This window comes from Camelus dromedarius, chromosome 8, assembly GCF_036321535.1.
Source record: "Camelus dromedarius isolate mCamDro1 chromosome 8, mCamDro1.pat, whole genome shotgun sequence".
NCBI lineage: Eukaryota > Metazoa > Chordata > Mammalia > Artiodactyla > Camelidae > Camelus > Camelus dromedarius.
Window position 1 is genome coordinate 28,444,577 of NC_087443.1, and position 19,133 is coordinate 28,463,709.

Sequence of the window (19,133 nt, forward strand, 5' to 3'; positions counted from 1 at the left end):
CCTTTGGTCACTTCTATCCCAGAACCTTGGTTTCCCCAACTTCTAAATCAAATAGGTCAATATTTGACATTAAGATCATTGCAGCTCAGCAGAGTGAGTCCATCCCCCGTGTCAGCCAGCTCTTCTCAAGCCCAGGAAGATCACATGAAGTTCTGAGGTTTCAGGCTTTTTTCTTTTATTAATTTATAATTTGGGTACAGTTTTTTTTTCTCGTTGCACAAACAAAATATATTCATTTTTAGAAAATATAGCAACTACATATAAACAAAAAGAAGACAAGTGCACATTCCCTATCATTTTAGTGCTCGGACAAGAAAGGTAACATATTAGTCTTGTTCCTGCAGATGTAAATATTTTCCCTCTCAAAAATGGATGACACGTAATAGTATATGACCTGTTTCTCCCACAAATAGTTTATCATGATCATTTTTCATGTTACTAAATGTCTTTCTGAATTATTTTTATTGGATGCATACTTAACATGATCAGTTTCCTAAAAATGGATATTCACTTTGTTTTCATTTTAACACCATTTCCTTAGTAACTATGAATGAAGAACATTGTAACTAAATCTTTAGTACAAAGAAACTGTGGCTGTGCACGTATTTTTAGAAGTAAAATTGCTTACACCACAGGGTAGTCAGATTTTATAAGTCATTTGATTTGTGTCGCCAAAGTATGTCTTACTTTCAAGTTGTAAGATGAATTTGGAGGGGGTAAAAATAAATTGGGAAGTTGTGAAGAATTCATCGTGACACCGTGACCTCTCAAGCAAATGAAGACGTTATACCAGGTGAATATCAGGTTTCTTTCCAAATCTGTAGTCTGAATTGTGTTTGACTTGTAACTAGTTTCCTTCCCTCCCTCCCTCCCTCCCTTCCTTCTACCAGCCCCTCTGAGAGACAGATATTAGGAACAGCAAGCAAGCTCTTAAAGCTTACTTTAAGGGCAGAGGCTGTCTGCTTGGAGGGACGACTCTTGCAAATATGTTTGTTTCTTGTGTGTGAGACTTGTCTAAGTGCTGACTGTATCTTATGAGACTTAATGGGTAAATAGCTATAGAGAACTTTGGTTGGTTGGTGATTGGTTGGTTTAGTTTGCTTTGGTTTAATTCAGACCCAAAACAGAAACTTTAAAAAGATGAAGTAATTTGTGCAACTTCCTAAGGCATTCATTAAATACAGTCTGTAGGAAAGAGTACTGTTAAAAATATCAATGTTACTTATTGTAAATAAAGAAATGGATTGAGGGGGATGCATTGACCCAGGTCTTGTCCCTGGTTCCTTGAAGAGAACAAGAATGCTTGAATGAAAATATAGTCACTTGTTTCAACAGAAACTTAGACATGCGTGAGCCATTTACCAGGAAAAGAACAGAGATTTTTCTCAGTTACTGTACTATTTGGGCATGTTGGTTGCAAAGGATAGAAATCCAATCCAAAAAGGCTTAAATAAAAAGGGAGTCATACAACAGAGGTGCCTCTGGTTTTAGGCACGTTAGTCTAGGAGGCTGAATGATGTCGTATCATACCTCTGTCTCATTCTCTTCACCCCTTGATTCGTGTGCCTGTTTTCATTTGCCCCTTTGGGCCAAATGGTCACCAGCAGCCCCATACTTACCTCCTTCCAGCTTTGCAAGCATCTTTAACATTTTTCTGTCAGGTCTTGGGGAGAATATGGTTTGCCCCATCTTGGAGGACTGGTCCACCTCCAAACCAGCCATCTGTCCAGGATGATGAGGGTCCATCTTGCTGGCCCTGTGAAGTCAGACTGCCTGGCTTCATGTTGCCACTCCAGTGGCCGGGGTGGAAACAGGGTTGCCTCCCTCCCTCCAAACACTGTGGTATGAATTCCCCCTGTAGGTGGAGAAGGGGTTGAAGGGGAGCAAAAAGCAGCAGAATCAACTGTCCTGGCTCTGCCACCAACTGTTTCTGTGACTTTGGACACAATAACTTCTCTGCTCTGAGCGTCTGTTTCCTCGCCTGTTAAATGGGAGGTAATGACTAGAGGATTTCCAAAATTCTTGCATCTCTAACAGAGTGATTAGTAAAGAGGCAGGAGAGACCCAGATGGTGTAGTTTAGGTTTCTCAGAACTATCTGTTAGTATAATTTCTAAGCTCTGTCTTTAGGCTCTGCGTAGGGGACAGTTAGCAGCTCCAAGCTCATGAATCACTTGGAATAAGTTGGCAGGGGTGTTCCCCCGTGCCTGCCCCCAGCATTGGCCTCCAGCAGCCTGTCGGGGGCAGGCACAGCCTCCAGCTCCTAAGTGGAAAGTGGTCGGTTGGAGCAGTCTTTGGGCAGTGTCAGGAGAAGCTGCTGCTCTGATAACTAATTATTTTTCACTGAATCAACACTGGTCAGCTCCTGACTGTCATGACTCAGGACTCCAACTTTATGGAAAGCCACTGAAAACATCTATGAAAAAATATTACAAGATTACACTGAGGTTTTTCTCTTGGCTGGATTTCTCTTGCAGACTTTTCTAAAATCTGTTTCCCAACTCAAGCCTGTGCATGTGGACTTTTCCCCCCTACAAGTTAGAAAGCAATCATGCTTCTATACTTGGAATTTTCTTTGCTTCAGCAGCTGAAGAATTTGTTGGAACACATAGTGCAAAACTGACTGCTGTGGCTATTACTGCACGTGCTCAGGGGAGCTATTCAGATGCCTCATTTATTGGAGCTTAATAGATTAAAAGTCCAAATTGAGTCTCATGATATAAGCCTAATCAAGTTCTAATCTGCATAATTTTCCCATAAGCAGCAATGGGAAATTTGGATAATTTATGTTTCAGCAGTTGCCAATCATGTGTTAAATAGCATTGTTGCATTTACTTATCAAAATATTTTTATTGATCTTCACTTCATCTGACATTTGGCTTTGGGATTTTTTTTTTTCCTGGCATTAACAGAAAATTTAATTCATCTCCTAGATGATGTAATATGAGATGTTTCTCTTGATTTTAACATGTCTTTATAGATCATTTTTAACGGTGATCTTTCCCTTTTACAACTTCATATTGAATACCTGTCTCAGCAAACCTAGATGACTCTGCCTAATTTATTTCCCTAGTTTAACGTAGCATATGGATTTCTAACCATCATTTATATGCACACAATAAAAGATAATTTGCCCCACCATTTGAACCAATTCCTATGTTAAATCTATGGGGGAGGGGGAGGCACTTACCTTCATTTCTCCAACTCTTCTAGGGGAGGTGATTTATAAGAATTTCCATCTCCCTCTCTCCCTGGAAAGGCTTGGGGATTTAACTAGGGAAGATTTAGAAAGTACTTCGTGTTTTCCCCCATGGAAAAGTACTGTAATAAAGCATTTATTATATGTACTGAGTTGTGCATGCTACCATACCAAAGCAGGTTAAGCGTAACTACAATGGGTCCCAGCTGTTGTCTGCTATTGTTTAAAAGTGAAAACAATAAAAGAGTAAGGCTGGCTCAGGCCTCAGACTTGCCTGCCAAGGTCAGCACATGAGAAAGAGAGCGTCACACACAGAGGGAGGGCAGCGTGGAGCATGGTCATCCCTGGTCTGTGAAGTCAGACTGTCTGGCTGTAGCCCCACGACCTGCCACTTTCCAACTGGGGATGCTGGAGGAAATTCTTTGACTGCTCTGAGTCTTATTTTCCTCATCTACAAAGTGGTAATATTAGCAGTTCCTACACTTGTAGGGTTGTTAAGAGGGATAAATGAGGTGGCCCATGAGAAAACCCTTAGCACAGCTTTGGCACATAGTAAGAAAAAATATGGCATGGTGACTTAGAGGAGACTCTGGAGCCAATTTACCTGGGTTCAGAGCTGAGGCCTGCTCATTCCTGGTATGTCCTGGGGCAAGTTGCTTAACGCTGCTGTGCTTCAATTTCCTCATCTATGTAATAGCAGTATCCCCATAGGATGGTTGAACAAACGAAAGTTACAACATGAGCAGATTTTAGTGTATACTGAGCACTCAGTAGATGTTGGATATTAACTGTTTTTTGCTTAAGGTTCTCTTTAAGCCTACCTTCTTCATTCTCAATTAATTAATCTAGATCTAGAACATTCTTACCTTTGCTTTGAGTTCCGCAAGGACCATGGCATTGAGTCTTTCTCATTTTCGAATGTAGTTACAACTATAATACCCTGGAGCGCTCTTCTCACCATTCCCACTGGTAGATCTTATCTGAGTCACAGCATCTCTTAGCTTGTAACCACAGGTGCTACGGATGCTGTGTCTATATGCGTGCATGCAGCAGGTCCCCAGAACAATTAGTAGAAAAAAAAATGAAAGCCTTGGTGATCTTGTTATTCCCGAATCTCTTCTCCTTGACCCTCTTAGGAATAGGTCAGGTGTTTTTGTGTTAAATTCTTTCATTTGAAGCCATCTGAACTAAAATGCCCTTGTTGAATTTAACTAAAGGTAACCTTCCAACAACTTCCCTGGCACAGGCCAAGTGCTGCCAGCCAGTGAATAACCAAAATCATGAAAAGAACCTCAGATACCACAGATTTTGTTCAGCTGAACCCAACAGTGGTGCATATGGTTGAGAAGACAAATGCTGAAAAGGAATGTAGAGAGTAGTTTAAAAAAAAAAACATTTCAAAAGCCTGAGAAACAAAAGAGGAAATTTTATGTCCTTGAATAATTAAAGGACTTGGGAAATTAGGTCTAGAAAACAGAAGACTCCACAGAAGCATTCTACAGATGCTAGAAGGAATTAAGAACTTTTCTTTCACGAAGACTAGATGCCAGTTTTTCATCACACCTAAAGAAAATCCGAGCCACCCCGTATCCCAAATATTCCTTCCTTAAATATTTTGGGCTGTGTTTTTATCACTGGGGTTGATCTAATTATTTTTTACCAAAATATATCCACACTGTTACTGCCTTCCCATTAATTTTCCAGGATTTTCTCTGTGTGAAAATTCTTTTTAAAAAACCCGAAGCTACCTTTGTTCTTTATTGGTAGAGAAAGGGTGGCAATGGGTGCTGTTCCTAGCCACAAATATTTATTGTGTACTTAGTAAAATATTAACATCGGTAGTCAACATTTCAAAGTATTTACTTCATGCCAGGCGCTGTAATACATGTTTTGAATATACTATTTTATTTTATTCTCACCACTGCCCTTTGTAGGAGGTACTTTCAGTTTAGAGACGAAGAAACAGAGGTTTGGAGAGGGTCTGTGTTATGCTCATGGTTTGGTGGTTAGTAAGTAGTTGAGCCAGAACCTGAAGCTAAGACATCTGACTTCCAAGCCCATGCTCTTAACTGTTCCACTCCGTTTCTTCTCTGTGGGCCAGGAATTCTGTAAATAGTCTGGGATGTTGAAAGAAATAGAAAACCCAGTCTCTGGCCTCAAGTTCTCCCAGAGCATAGGGAGTGGGCATGCTTGGCAGGGGGCAGTGTTGGGCCCATCTATACCCAATGCCAGAGGAATAGAGCAGGTAACAGAAGCCCATCACATCTGCCCCTGAGGAATGGAATGGGGAGAGCCCTTCAATTTAAGGAGATCAGTTAGTCTTGAAAGTTATTTTCAGCCCCAAACCTTCCTCCCATGTCCATGCTCAACAGAGAGGAAAGAGAACACATTGAAAGAATCACGAGGCTGTCTTGGTAAGAGCTTGGGCTGGAGTTAATTAAACTTGAATCTTTTCTTAATTGAGAACTTCTCATTCCTTCTCTCTAATGCCAACATTCTTCGTTCATCTCTTTCTGGCGAAACAAGTGGTTTTTTCTAAAATTAATTTCCCGAGTGTTAGTTTAACTAAGGAAAGGCACATTTCCTAGTTTCACTGTCCTTCAGTTGTAGGTTAGGGTCCCTGGAGTATAATCCACGTGCCAGTGCTTTCACTGCAGAACGGGAGCCCTGCTTTATGTAGGGGGACTTAGAGTTCAACCAGAGATGTACCCAGTGCAGCAAACTAAAATGGACTAAGGAGCAAGACAGTCAGAGATCTGGACCCCATTTAGACCTGCCCGTTTATCAACAGCCGCTATGATGAATGGGGTAGATGCCATTAAATGGCTTCAAAGGCCGGTTGCCTCATCCCTTCGGAAGGAAGGTACCTGATTTTCTTTGCTTTCCAAGGTCACTTTGGGAATCTGGGTCAGCCCTGCCATTTCAAACCACAATTTTTCCCATATATGGATCTCTAAGAAAGCAACAATGCTAATAAATTCTGTTCATCTTTAACACACTATAGGAAGAGGGAAGAAAAAAGATAAAACCTATTTCTTTTGTCTTTGCCTTTTGCTTTTGAAAATGTGTCGCTATGAAAGTAGCAAAATAAAAAGTGACATTATCATAGCTGAAGTCTTCTTTCCAACAAAAGCACCCTGTTCTTGGGGTCATGTATAGGAGAGAGAAGGACCTTTAATGGAGAGATGTCTTTGGACAGCCACCATAGTTTGTCAGTTGCAGATGCTAATGGAACCAGGCTTGGCGACTGAAGGGGAAAATGGAATATGAAAGCGAAATGAAAGAGGCCTATGAGGCAAGCATGTCATTTCTAAATGAAGGTTTCATGCAAAGGAATTGAGTCTTTTCACAGCTGAAAATGGAATCTTTAAATAAGATAAAATAAAAGGATGCTTTGGCTTGTTGCAGGTTCTGTAATGAAATACAGTTTTCCTAATACCGTGTGACCTGCTTTTCTCCCTGTTTTATGGGTGCTATTCCTTGACGTACAAACCCGTATTTTCTCAAGTCAGCATTTGATGATGGATGTCAAAATACAGGCCATGTATTATGCATATAGCATTACCGATTTAAGGTGTTTACTTGTCAAGTTGAAGAAATTCAAAAACGTCACATCCACTGAATCTGCACAGCTGTCACTTGCAGTTTTTCATGCTTTTGAATGAAACTTCTGATGAAAACAGTTTAGTTTTCCCCTTCACTCCTCTAAGGGAAGAAAACAACTAGCATTTCAAATGCATCCTCTGGGTTACGTGATTGGCTGAAAAACACATGTTCCAAAGTGTAAAAAGATGGACACTATACTGTGATTCAAAATGGCTTACCCTGGCACAGTATATCCATCTAGAGAATAAAATTAAGCACAATTAGGGAATGAATGGTAAATAAAACTTTTTTTTTTTTCTTTCTGAAAGTATGGCAGTCAGTGGTATGGAATTTACACACAGGAGAGCAGAAAATAGGAAAACTCTTTCATATTTTTCTGGCATTTCATACATGGCGCATCTCCAAAACAATAGGCAATTATCGAGCACCTGTCATTTCACCCCTGGTAGATGAAGAGCCACAGGCACCTCAATGCCAGAATCAACCCAGTCTTGTCACATTACTGGAGTGAGTCAGGAATCTGGTCACAGCATCTTTGGAATTTTGTTCTTGGAAACTTAGCGAGTGACTTTGAATCTCTGCTTCCCTAATCCATTGATAAGCCCAGGTAGCCATCCACCAAGGGCAAAGAAGAGAAAGCTGGTGAACGTGAACTTCTGTCTGCCTGTCTTCTGGTGGAGGGAAGGGGCACGGTGGTGCCCCTTGCCATGTGCTTCACTGGGGAAAATGAATGTTCACCAGATGAATGTGTGAGGGAAATAAATGCCTTGTGTTTATATGTCTCTCTGCACATCCTTAAAGAGGTGCCCATTTGGCCTAGCTAGGATGACTTCCCACCCTCCCTAGACTTGAAGATGTGCTTGGGCCAAGCTTACCCTAATATGTACTTGAGATCTGGGTCTGAGACCCAACGAAGCACAAACTGCAAAAATCAGAAACCAGGCAGGCTACTCTCCAGTTGACTGTGCTCACATCTACCCTATGTAGTCTGTGTCAGGTGCACTGGGAAGTTCAAGGGTCCACAAAAAGCAGGTGCATATGCAGTGGTCAGGACGGTTTCAGTCACAAGTAAAAAGACTCCTCAGTTTGGCTTAAATAAAAGGGAAAAAAATATATATATATATAAATATGTGGTTGCATATATATTGTGTGTGTATATGTATATACACATACGTGTTTAATAAATAATACAACATACATATACATAAACATACATTATATATCTCATTATGTATATAATATACATATAAAACCTCATTATTATATTTTATATTATAATCTAATTTATTAATGTGTAAAATCTCATGTAGTAAGAAATCCTGAGATCACTTGGTTTTGGTTCTAGGGCTGGTTAATTCAGGACCTAAGGAGATGTCTTCCAGTCATTCAGTTTTTTTATCATTCCCTTCAGCCAGGTCATTAAGTTGGCTTTGTCCTTGACTGGTGCCTATCCTGGTTAAAGGTGGTTGCTACAGTTCCAAAAGCAATGTCCAGTGGATTAAAAGGGAATCTCTTCCTACGTGATTCTTATTAAGAGCAAGAAAACTCTGCCTAAGTCCCCCAGACAGATGTCCTCCCACTTCCCTTTGGCTAGAACTGTGTCAAAGACCCAGGTTTAAGTCACTCACTGGCCAAAAATAAGTAATCTGCTGGTTTAAGATCACGGTCAGGATAGGTTAGGTTTTGCTGTGGTAGCAAGAATAACACAAGCAACAACAAAACAAATCCCAGTGGCTTAAAGCAACAGAGATGGATTTTTCACTCAGAATGCTTTGTGTGTCTGGGCTTCTGTCCAGGGCTGCTGCCCAGCCTTCATCTCCGTGGTAACTTGTGTTCCCACTGTTGCCGCAGCCTGGGAAGAGAAGTGGCGAGTCAAACACTTGCAGTGCTGATACACATCATTGTGTTTACTCTCCCAGGCCAGCGCGTTTGCTTTGTCACACGTCATATCTAACTTCCAGGAGGCAGAGAGGTGACAGTCCTCATGTCTGCCTGGACAGAGAGAGGAACAAAAATCTGTGAGCAAGATCGATGATTGGTGTAGAGACTGGCTTTTAGGGAAGGATCCAAGTGGGTTAGACTGATCTATTGTGGTCTCCTACTTTGTCCTCCTGAAAACAACTCATCCAAGTCTATCCTGGGAGTACTCATTTTTGACTTGTAAATAATGCGTACGTTACTTTTTTTTTATTGTGTCGGTACACTGTACTCTCATTATTTCCAAATTTTCCGTGTTTCTGATTTTTCTCCTTCTTCTGTTTCCTTCCTTCCCACCAGGGTTCACGCCTCCAGGAATGGACAGATCCTCTCCAGATAACAGCCCGGTGCACGGGATGTTACGCCAGCCATCCATCACGACTGGAGTCAACATCCCCATCATCACTGAACTAGGTAGGCATGCATATCAGCTTTGGGTAGATTTTCTGTCCTCTCTTCTAACCACCCTGGATATGATGAGGTTGACATATTTCTTAGCTATCTCAGTGTGGGAGGCTTGTTTGAGGGGTTTGTCTGGGGGAAGAGTAGAGAGAGGTATGGGTAGAAATATGACAGATGACCAAAGGGAAAACTGATCTGTCTTCCCTCTGAGATGAATAGACAGTTTCCCTCATGCTGGTCACTGCTTTCAAAGGAACATGGGATGATGGATTTGAGATTGGGGCATTAATTAGGGAAGGGGGAGGTAGGCAGGAAAGGTATAGTCCAAGGAATTTTTTCCAGTGATTCTCATTGGAAGCATCTGTGGAAGTTCCCTCCCCTGAGGCACAAGCCTCAGGTCTAAGCCAACCCCATTTTGAGAACCTCGTAGAAACGCTGGGCTACTGTGTGATCATTCTGCATTTAATCTATCCTAGTTGAACTTTTCAGCTAAAGGCCATTTTCAGTGACTGCCACTCTGGTCCAAAAAATGATGGGGTTTGGAGGGCCATGATCATTGGCCACGGGGATCCAACTTTTAACCTGTTCATGGCACTCCCTGCTGCTATTTGTGAGTTTGCAAAACTGCTACATGGTCTCTCCCCCTCGAAGACAAATACTGACTACCTGTGGTCCTGGGTCCCTTTACTTGAGAATGTTTCCTCTGTTATTCCCTCACTCTTTTCTTTTTCTGTACTTTCCTCCACTCCCTTTCCCCAACCCTTAAATGCTGTATCCAATTAGCTAAACCTGGCAAGTTGCCTTTGGTATCAGTCAATCAGGAAAAAAACAGTGGGACGCACATTCTAATGATAACTGAACTGGGTAAGAAGCACTGTTTTCTTTCACATCAGTATCTCCTTTTGTTTTGTGGTTGGTGTTTCCAACGATCATCAGCTTGTTTTTTTTTCCCCCACCGGCTGTAAGAGAAAGCCTACCCCATGGCACTGCTTTGAATGTGTTTTATTTGTGGCTCTGGTTGGAATTGACTGTCTTGTTCTGGCCTTTCTTAATGATTTTTTTTTTCCCCACACAGCATCAGTGAACCTTTGATCACACCCATCTGACCTGGCAGTTGTTTCCAAAGCATCTTTGCTCTAATTCATTTTCTTTGGCTTGGGCCTTTTTTTTTTTTTTAACCATGCGTCCCCCCTGCTCCCCCTCCCGCCTTCTCCCTTATACTTCTCTTCCAACACACTGTCAGTTTGACTGACATGTCTTCACAGCTCTCAGAGGAAGTCAAAGGAGAAATATAAAAATTTTAAGATAAGAAACCCGAGACACTGCCTTCCCTCCAGCTGTTTATTTTCCTTTATTCTGACTTTATTTGCCTTTTTTTTTTCCTACTAAGCCCTTTCTCGGAAGCTCTGGTTCTGAAGCCATAAAAGCACCCAGCTCCTAGGGGACCCTTTCTTAAAGCCAGGTCTTAAGAAGGATGCAAAGGATGAAGTTAGCAGCCACCAAGGCGCAGCCCTGCGCTCTGACCCCCACCCCGCCAGCCCAGAGCCCTCTCTGGGAGGTTCAGGGTGGACTCATCTGGAAGATGAAGGGCTCCAGTCATGACGGCCTTTGTCAGACTCTTCCACGATTCCCCAGGACTTGGTTAATAACTCTCTGAAAGGCCCCCATCAGCAGCAGGTCTCAGCCCTGGGGATTGATCTTCTAAATAGAGGCAGCAAGCGCTACTGCGTGGAGGGTGGGTAGAGAGGTTAGGAGCACCTGCCTCCCAACGACTCACAAATGAAATGAACGTGCCATTTTCTTGGCCCCCAAATATATTTCAAAATCAAAGAGCAGGCTTTTAACACAGTCATCTCACTTGCCAGGTGTCTGGAAACGAAGAAATAAATTGTCCACCATTCAGCGCTGCATGATTGTAGACTTCGCTGTTTATCAGGATGAATTCATTCAGTCAAGGAGCATCATGCTGTTTTCCGTTTCCAACAGTAGGAGAGGTGTCTTTCTCATGTTTAGAGAAGTTGGCTAAAAGCCTAGGTTTCTGGATTGCTCTTCTCAGAACCTTAGGGTTGTGAGAGACCCAGGGAGCTTGTGCAGCCCAGACCTCTGGCTGGAAAATTCATCTGAATATCTCTATCTCAAAAAACTTGAGCAACATTTCAAAATCATCACTGCCAGGAATTTCTTTGTCTATTTGGAATTCCTATGCTGTCAGCTAACTAGGATATCTTGATTTGCGATTAGTAGAAAAGAAAAGAAAAAGCTTGGTGCCTCCAATCTGAGGCTGCAATTCAGACATTCCATTAGCATCATTGAATCTCCTGAAGCCTTCATCTCTCACCAGATTTGTTTTATGAGCTCAGAGAACCTTCCGCGTATTCACATCATCCTCGCCTTCTGCCTTAAGCCCAATTTTCCTCCTGGCCATACCACCTTTGGCACTCATACCATCATCCCCTGACCACCTCCCCTCCCCTCATCCCCACAAATATTTACTATTTACCTATGTGTTCTGAGATGTGTTCTGCATTACACCAGGCCAGTAAAATGCCTTTTTGAAAACACAGCAGGTGCCAAGGTCAAACAAGTCTTTTAAGCTGTGTAGTATGTTCCAGTCTTCATCCACTTGGAGTGTCCCAGTGGACGTTAGCAGGTCAGAGGCTCCTGGAAGTTCCACAGAAGCTGTTCAACTGGTTTCCCATTGTATTTGATCACAGACATTTTGGGGTCATTTGAGTCACCCCTTAGCACCCACATAATTACTATTGTGTGAAAGAGGTTTTGGGTAACCCTGGCTGCTCTCCCTCTGAGACTGGGTAACACCAGACAATACCCAGGATACTCACTGACCCCTGGCTGAAAAATCTAGTCACCTCTCAAGTCCAGTACTAACCTTTCCCCATCGTCTTGAAAAGAGGTAACTGATACTGTTCCTTTAGGGGTGGAGGAGCACACATCTCTTCAGCTCCTACAAGTAATTAAAACCATATCTCTCTGCATCTTGTCCCAAGTTCACATTGTCTAATTCACAAAGCAGGAAGACCAAACTAGGGTGCACATCATGCTTCTGGGTAAATGGAGGGAGGAGAGGAAATGTTACCATGTGACCTTGCTAGCATCCTGAGCAAAGTCTTACCTCTGTGTTTCTGAGAGGGGTGGAGGGGAGCTGAGAATTTTCATAATGTAGTTGATGAACAGGAAATGAGGTCACGAGAGCAGCTGCCATTCATCAAGGTGTTGGGCCAGGCTCACCAAGCATAATCTCCTACGAGCCTCCTGACCATCTCAGGAGAGCTGCTAATATTTCCCCCATTTTACAGAGAGAGAAACTAAGGTGTCAAATGATAAAATGCTTTGCCCAAGGGAGTTGGTGACAAAGCTTGCATTTGCTGCCCAGTTGTGAGATCCTGAATTTTGCATTTTCACTTGCCTGTAGTTCAAGTGCTGTTAAGACAATGGGGACCCAGAAGTGATAAACTTTGGAAGAACAGAGCGAAGATTTTCCCCCGTTAGGATCTTGCTCTAGGGAAACAAGATGGTGTCACTTAAAAATAATTCCATGCCTAGCCTGTTATCCCGTTATCATTTATTCTGCCTCATAGGATAAACAAACAAAAGGTTAAAAAAAAAAAAAAAAGAAAAAGAAAAGTTATCCCAAAGGTTCCTTTCGGAAAAAAAAAATTAAAACAATAACTCTAGGAAAGAGAATTAGCTGCTGATACCTTTAGAAAGGAATCAGAAAAAGGAAACCTCATCTATTCTTTTCCTAAAAGCACGATAATTATTCCAGAAATCACGAGCACTCATCTTCTCCCCCACCACACACTTTCCTCCCTATTACTTGCGCTGCAAAACTGATCATTTCTGAAGCCGAGATGGGAATGGAAATTAATTTGTCATTTAATTTTTAATAAGTTAAAGACATCTCAGTGACACAGCCCATCAGTCTGCACGTGCGTACCAGAGGAGTCCTTGAGGAATCCGCAGATGGAAATGAAATATAGCATCAAATGCTGCATCTGCTTGAGCTGAAGCCCACAAAAGACTGAGCTGTTCAGAAGGGGAAAGGGAGAAGGTGGGCGTCCCCATGCAACTCGGAATGCAGAGCAAGTCTTTGTCAGCAAGCATCCGAAAACAGCCAGGGATTTACCCCACCTGGGTCGCCTTTGTGTTGAACCGGACTTGTTGGATGTGGGTCCGGCCCCGCCAGACACCAGGCGCTCCCCAGACCCAACCCCCGGGGAGGCAGTGGGTTGTGCCTGAGGGTGGATGCCTTGCTTCTGGCCTTTGCTGCTCCCAGTCTGTTGCTCTTCACTCTCAATCAATTGCTTTCTTTTCCTTGTGGCTAAACTTACCATCCCAGCATGGCTCCTCATGGCTCCTCATCCTTGAAGTATGTCCATCTCTCAAAGGACTTGGCTACCAAAAAGCGCTCCAGGGTGTTTTTTTGTCATGATCCTAAAACTCTACCAAAGAATTGACCAGCACTGCCCTCCAGCTCTCCACCAGCCTGTCGTGGAGCACGTCTGCTTGACGTCACAGCTCTCCAGGCCTGGGGACCTCAAACAAGCACATCGGAGCAGTCCGTTGAGCCCACCGACCCCCACCCCGAGATCCATCGAAAGCTTCTCCCGTGCTTTCCTTTCCTTTTCAGTGACTTCAGTGTTTCTAAACCAGTAGCCTGTTCTGTCTCTGACTTGGCTGCCCACGTGTGGTCTTTTGAGCTAATTCTTACTTTGCGCTTTTTCTAGTGAATGATACTAACGTTCAGTTTCTGGACCAAGACGATGACGATGACCCTGACACAGAACTGTACCTCACGCAGCCCTTTGCATGCGGGACAGCGTTTGCCGTCAGCGTCCTGGACTCGCTCATGAGCGCGGTGAGTAGGTAGGGGACACGGGGACTGGGCACCTCCCGCCTCCAGTCTCCAACCTCCAGTCTGTGAAAGGCACGGGCTGAAGCCTGAGCTTCAGTGGAGAGCAGACCCACGCCGAGCTGGCCGTCTGGAGGGGAGACCCAGATTAATAAACTAACACACGAACATCTGACTGTAAATTCCTGAAAGGGCCAGGAAGGCTCTGAACAAATATAGGTGAGCGCCCGATGTGATCTCAGGATCAGAGAGAGATTTCCCCAAAGAAAGAATATGTTTTCTGTCAAGATCTGAGCCATAACGAGGGGAGACATTGTGGGGAAGCATATCCTCCAAAGGACAGCAAAGGGGAAGGCGTTGTGGGGGGACAGTGCCTGACAGGTGCAGAGGAGGCAAAGCAAGAATGGGTAGCTGGACCTTGGTGAGAGGAAGAGGGGGGATGAGGCAGAGGTAGACCCGCAGGACCTCAAAAGCCAGTTTCATATTTTTGGTCTTTTTTTTTTGCAAAGTGGATTTCCAGTTGTACCATCTAAGGTTTTGTTGTTGCTTTGTATTTTATTTTAATTAATTCATTTATGTTTTAGGGGTTTTTTTGGGGGGGAGCGGTAATTAGGTTTGTTTACTTATTTATTTTTAGAGAAGGTACTGGGAATTGAGCCCAGGACCCTGTGCATGCGGAGTACACACTCTACCACTTGAGCTATACCCTCCCTATACCTCCCCTGCCCCCGTCTTTTTCTTAAGAGCAGAGAGGAGGCATGGAAGAGTTTTAAGATGGCAAGTGATGCGATCAGCTTTATGTTCTCAGGGGATTGCTGGGTGGGTGTGTGGAGAAGGGGTCGGGAGGCAAGACAGCAGCAGGAAGAGGCTATCGCGGCACGGACCAGGAGAGAGCTGGCAGAGCTGGAGGGAGGTGGACGGACTAGAGCGCTGTCCATCAGTACAGTTGACAGGACTTGGGAATAGATTGAACATGAGCAGAGGGTGGTAAAGGACAAAGTGTCCAGCCCTGCCAGTCACTGAGACAGAGTCCTGGGAGAGGAGTGGCAGAGAGAGAGGTGGGCTGGCTGAGGGAGCCAGAGCATCTTCAGTTTCTTTTATAACTTGATGTGCATCAAAGAATCAAAGCTTTTGTGTTTTCACTTGTGAGACCGAAAACATAACGGTTAAAAAGTAGGTCCTGTCTTAAAGGAGCCATCTTGAACTACCGAAGGCAAAGCAGACAGCTGGCTGGGGATTGTGCCGTGTTCCCAACGGAGTATCTTTATTTACTCCAGAGAAAAGCCCTTTTTATTTTGGAATTCTCAACTTCACCATAGGTAGAAACACAGACATGGGCTGGATAAAAGCAGACCTTTGGTGAATCCACTAAAAAAGGGTTTTATTGAACACACGAAAACTGTAAACATAGCTCAGAGAGTTTTCATACACATAGATTTCCCCCAGTGCTTAAGAAGGCTGCTCTCCTGCCTGTGTTAAATAAGTCATGTGCTAATTATGCATCAGTCTCCTCTGTTCATTAAAGCTAATCCCAGAAGGACCTCTATTTGAGGAAAGGAAAAACATAAAGCTTTTTAAGACTAATTTAGGTTATCCTATATTCCTGAATATGGCCCAACTACAAGCATATTTTAGTTAAAAATCAGAATTATGGATTTAAAAATAAATATGAAACAACATTCATCTGAATTAAGGTTGACTGGGCTTCATGCCATCCCACTGCCTTCCAAGCCAAGAAGGGGAGAAGAACGGCCCCTCTTGGTTTCCCTGGGCTCGTGACCTTTCTGAGGACCTGAGGATACTGAACCGCATCTTTCTGCTGGCCAGTGATGTTGGGCTCAGTTTGGGCAAACTCCTTAAGCAGAGACCAGAGGGAATGATAAGTGCTACAGGGTGTGCTCACTGCGGTCCCATATTCTCCATAACAGTCCTCACCGTCTTCAAATGTACTTTCATACAGATTTCTGTAATTCATCTCCTCAGAAGTTCCATTTCACTTCTGATCCTAGTTAGATTTCAAAAGACTCTTCTCACCAAGAGGCGATTAAACCGTTTATAGTAGATTTTTTCAGAACTGCAAAGTACTGTATCCAAATTTTAAATTTTATTTATTTATTTATTTTTATTTATTGAAGTATAGTTGATTTACAATGTTGTGTTAGTTTCTGGTGTACAGCGTAGTGATTCAGTTATACATAAATGTATATATTCTTCTTCATATTCTTTTTCATTATAGGTTATTATACATTGTTGAATGTAGTACTCTATCCAAATTTTTAAAAATCCAAATTTATAAAATTGTTTGTACATACCAGACATTCAGTATATTCCAGGCGGGACCAGCTACATAATTTGAAAGGCTACTTTTTCAGAAGTTACTAAGAATTGCAAAATGGTGACAGCAGAACATTGAACCAAGTGAGAGGTCCTTCTGAGCGTGGGCCCTGGGTGACAGCTACAGGGGGGCACATGGTGGCTGTGGGGTGGGGGAGGGGGGCAAGTCTAGATGTGAGTTACACAGCTGTCTGTCTACAGCATTGCGAGGGAGTCAGTTCTTGGAAGCTCAGATGAGAAATCAAAGTGGATTGGTTTGAAAATGTTTTTGAGACCTGTCTCTAATCTCCTTTGAAATGCAAACTACGATGTTTGGGCTGAGGCATGTATGAATACCGCAGTCTGTGAGCAAAGCAGCATTTCTTGTGAATTTTAGGCTGGGAAAAAAGGGTGTCAGGAATCTGGTAACTGTCATTGTCATTATCATTAGCAGCATGATTTATTGAGGGTCCAGATCTGTACAGAGCACTTCATTATTATTATTTTGGGCAATATTATTTTGTACATCTTATTTTGGATGATAATGTGAATTAGCCTGATTTAAGTATTGGAGCAAGACCTGTTTGCCTGATCCACTGTTGTGACTCTTCAGATCATTAATCAAAATGCTGAGCCACTTATTCCAGGCCTTGACTTCTTTGTCTAAAATGGACGAGTTCCACAGTGAGATCTTAAACTGGATCTGGTTCCACAGACCCAGTTGGGTCCAGACCTTCTGATAAAATGTTCCTTGTAATTTTGTTGCATTCTTCCTCAACCTTAATTTATTAAAAAAAAAAAAAAAAAAAAAAAAAGAGGAGATGGTCTATGACCAAGGCAGTAACTAGAAAGAACTAAAAGAATTGGCAGGAATATAAATTGAGAGAGCGGGACTGCAAACAGCAGGAGCCAGAGGTAAGCTTCCCTCTCAGACATTCGCTTACAAGCAACATCACAACATCCACACACACATCCCTTTAGATGTCAATGATCTCCCTCTTCTAGCACTCCTCCCCAAATTGCCATTTAATCATGTGTCTAAACATTCTCTGAACATTGTCCTTCATAACTCAACTCCTGCTGCTTACTGCTTCATTTGTTAAAAAGAAGAATGTTTTGATTCATCTCATGCGTTCCTGGGACAGATAGGGGTGTTACAGACATGGCCTCATGGCTCTCTCCTGCAAATCAACAGCAGAAACACATGATGAGAGGGAATAATTATGCTCATGGGTATATGCCTCTAAGAAGAAGATCACAAGAAATGTAGTTTTCAGAATGATCCAGCTGAATGCTCACACACACATGAAAAAGATGAAAGGAAGGCTCCCTGTGCAACTGGCACATGAGTATGTAGATTTCTTTGCTACACAGCCACCACTTTCCCCTACACTCACCCCAATTTGAGTTCTGCCTGGGCTCCCCCCCAAAAGAAAAAAATAAGTCAGGGACTCAAGAGCCAGGCTGCTGGCATGTAGAGCCCAGCACTGCCACTTACTGGTTGTATAACCTTAACCTCCTTGCGCCTTAGTTTTCTCATCTTTAAAATAGGGATAATAATGGTACCTACCTACCTCGTAGGACTGTTGAGATGATTGAATGAGCTAAGGTTGCAAAGTGATTAGTGCAGTGCTTAGTACATACAAGCTCTCTGTGCATTTCATGTTATGAATCAGTACATTTATTGGGCACTTACTACATGCCAGGCACTATTGTCCATGCTGGGGATCCAACAGTCATAAAGAAGGATGAAGACCTTGGCCTCATGTGGTCTGACCTGTCATTCCAGTGGGCAGTCACTACGTACGTGACAGTAACTGTGTCAGTGGGTACGTGAATAATATCAGATAGGGGTAATACACTTGAAGAGCATCAAATGGTGTGCATGGGGGTAGAAACCTGTATTAGCCCCAGTGGTCAGATCAAAGCTGTCTCACAAGGTACCTTGGAAACTGACAGTGAAAAATCAGAATAGAACAGCTGAGGGGTGAGGACGACTCACTTTCCCAGGCAGAGAGCTGGCCTCTCCGTTTGCCAGAAACAACTGAACTTCTGCTGGGAAGGCTGGAGGCTGTGACCATCTGGAGGATGGACCCACATGACTTCCTCTGTTAACTTTACCTGCATTAAGGGCTGGACCCTTGAAGGGTGTTATGGAGAAGGCTGAGTTCTCTGAATCAGCGCAATGCATGTGATGTCAGTTCCAGAAACAAATGACTGCCCCGCGGCTCTAGTCCTCACCCTCAACTCAAGAGCCACCGTTTGTACTGCTCACGAGGAGACAGACAGTCCGTGGGCCACCCCGTGGCAGATGAGCTAGCACACATGTCAGCGTGGCAAACGGTGGTAGGTTCCATTGGACTCAGAGCATACCATCCCCGTCACACATCAGGCCCGGCAGGCCAGGGATTGAAAAAAAAAAAAGTCAAATTGTTCACATCCCTCATGAAAGAAAAATACTAAAAATAAAAATCTACACCATGAAAACTAGAAAATATAAAAAATGGCAGCTATGACACGGAAAATGACAATTTTCGAGCAATTATAAACGAAAGGCAAAGTGCCATTAAAGTTAAGGCAATGTTATTAAAAGATGTGTTAATTTTCAGTTAAATTTTCTATAAAAGACCAATTAGTTTAAAAGGCTTGACAGCATTAACTGTGAAACATAAGCTCTGGTAATTATACTTAAAAAAAATAATTAAAAGGAGGAGATGCTCTGGAGTGTTGGAGACACGCATGGAGGGGGCCTCCCCGCAGCGGA

At 43.0% G+C, this 19,133-nt stretch overlaps 1 protein-coding gene across 17 annotated transcripts in view; it reads left to right on the top strand.

The window, feature by feature from the left end:
* KCNMA1 (potassium calcium-activated channel subfamily M alpha 1) overlaps positions 1-19,133 on the top strand; it is a 711,615-nt gene that overhangs the window by 660,044 nt on the left and 32,438 nt on the right. For 11 of the 17 annotated variants that reach the window (XM_064488015.1, XM_064488018.1, XM_064488021.1 and 8 more), the window contains 2 exons: positions 9,082-9,195; positions 13,932-14,062. In XM_064488015.1, coding sequence (XP_064344085.1) covers positions 9,082-9,195; positions 13,932-14,062 — 245 coding nt within the window. Of the gene's footprint in view, positions 1-9,081; positions 9,196-9,966; positions 10,048-13,931; positions 14,063-19,133 lie in introns of all 17 variants that reach the window. The other 6 variants (XM_064488017.1, XM_031462128.2, XM_064488006.1 and 3 more) reach the window with 1 other exon arrangement.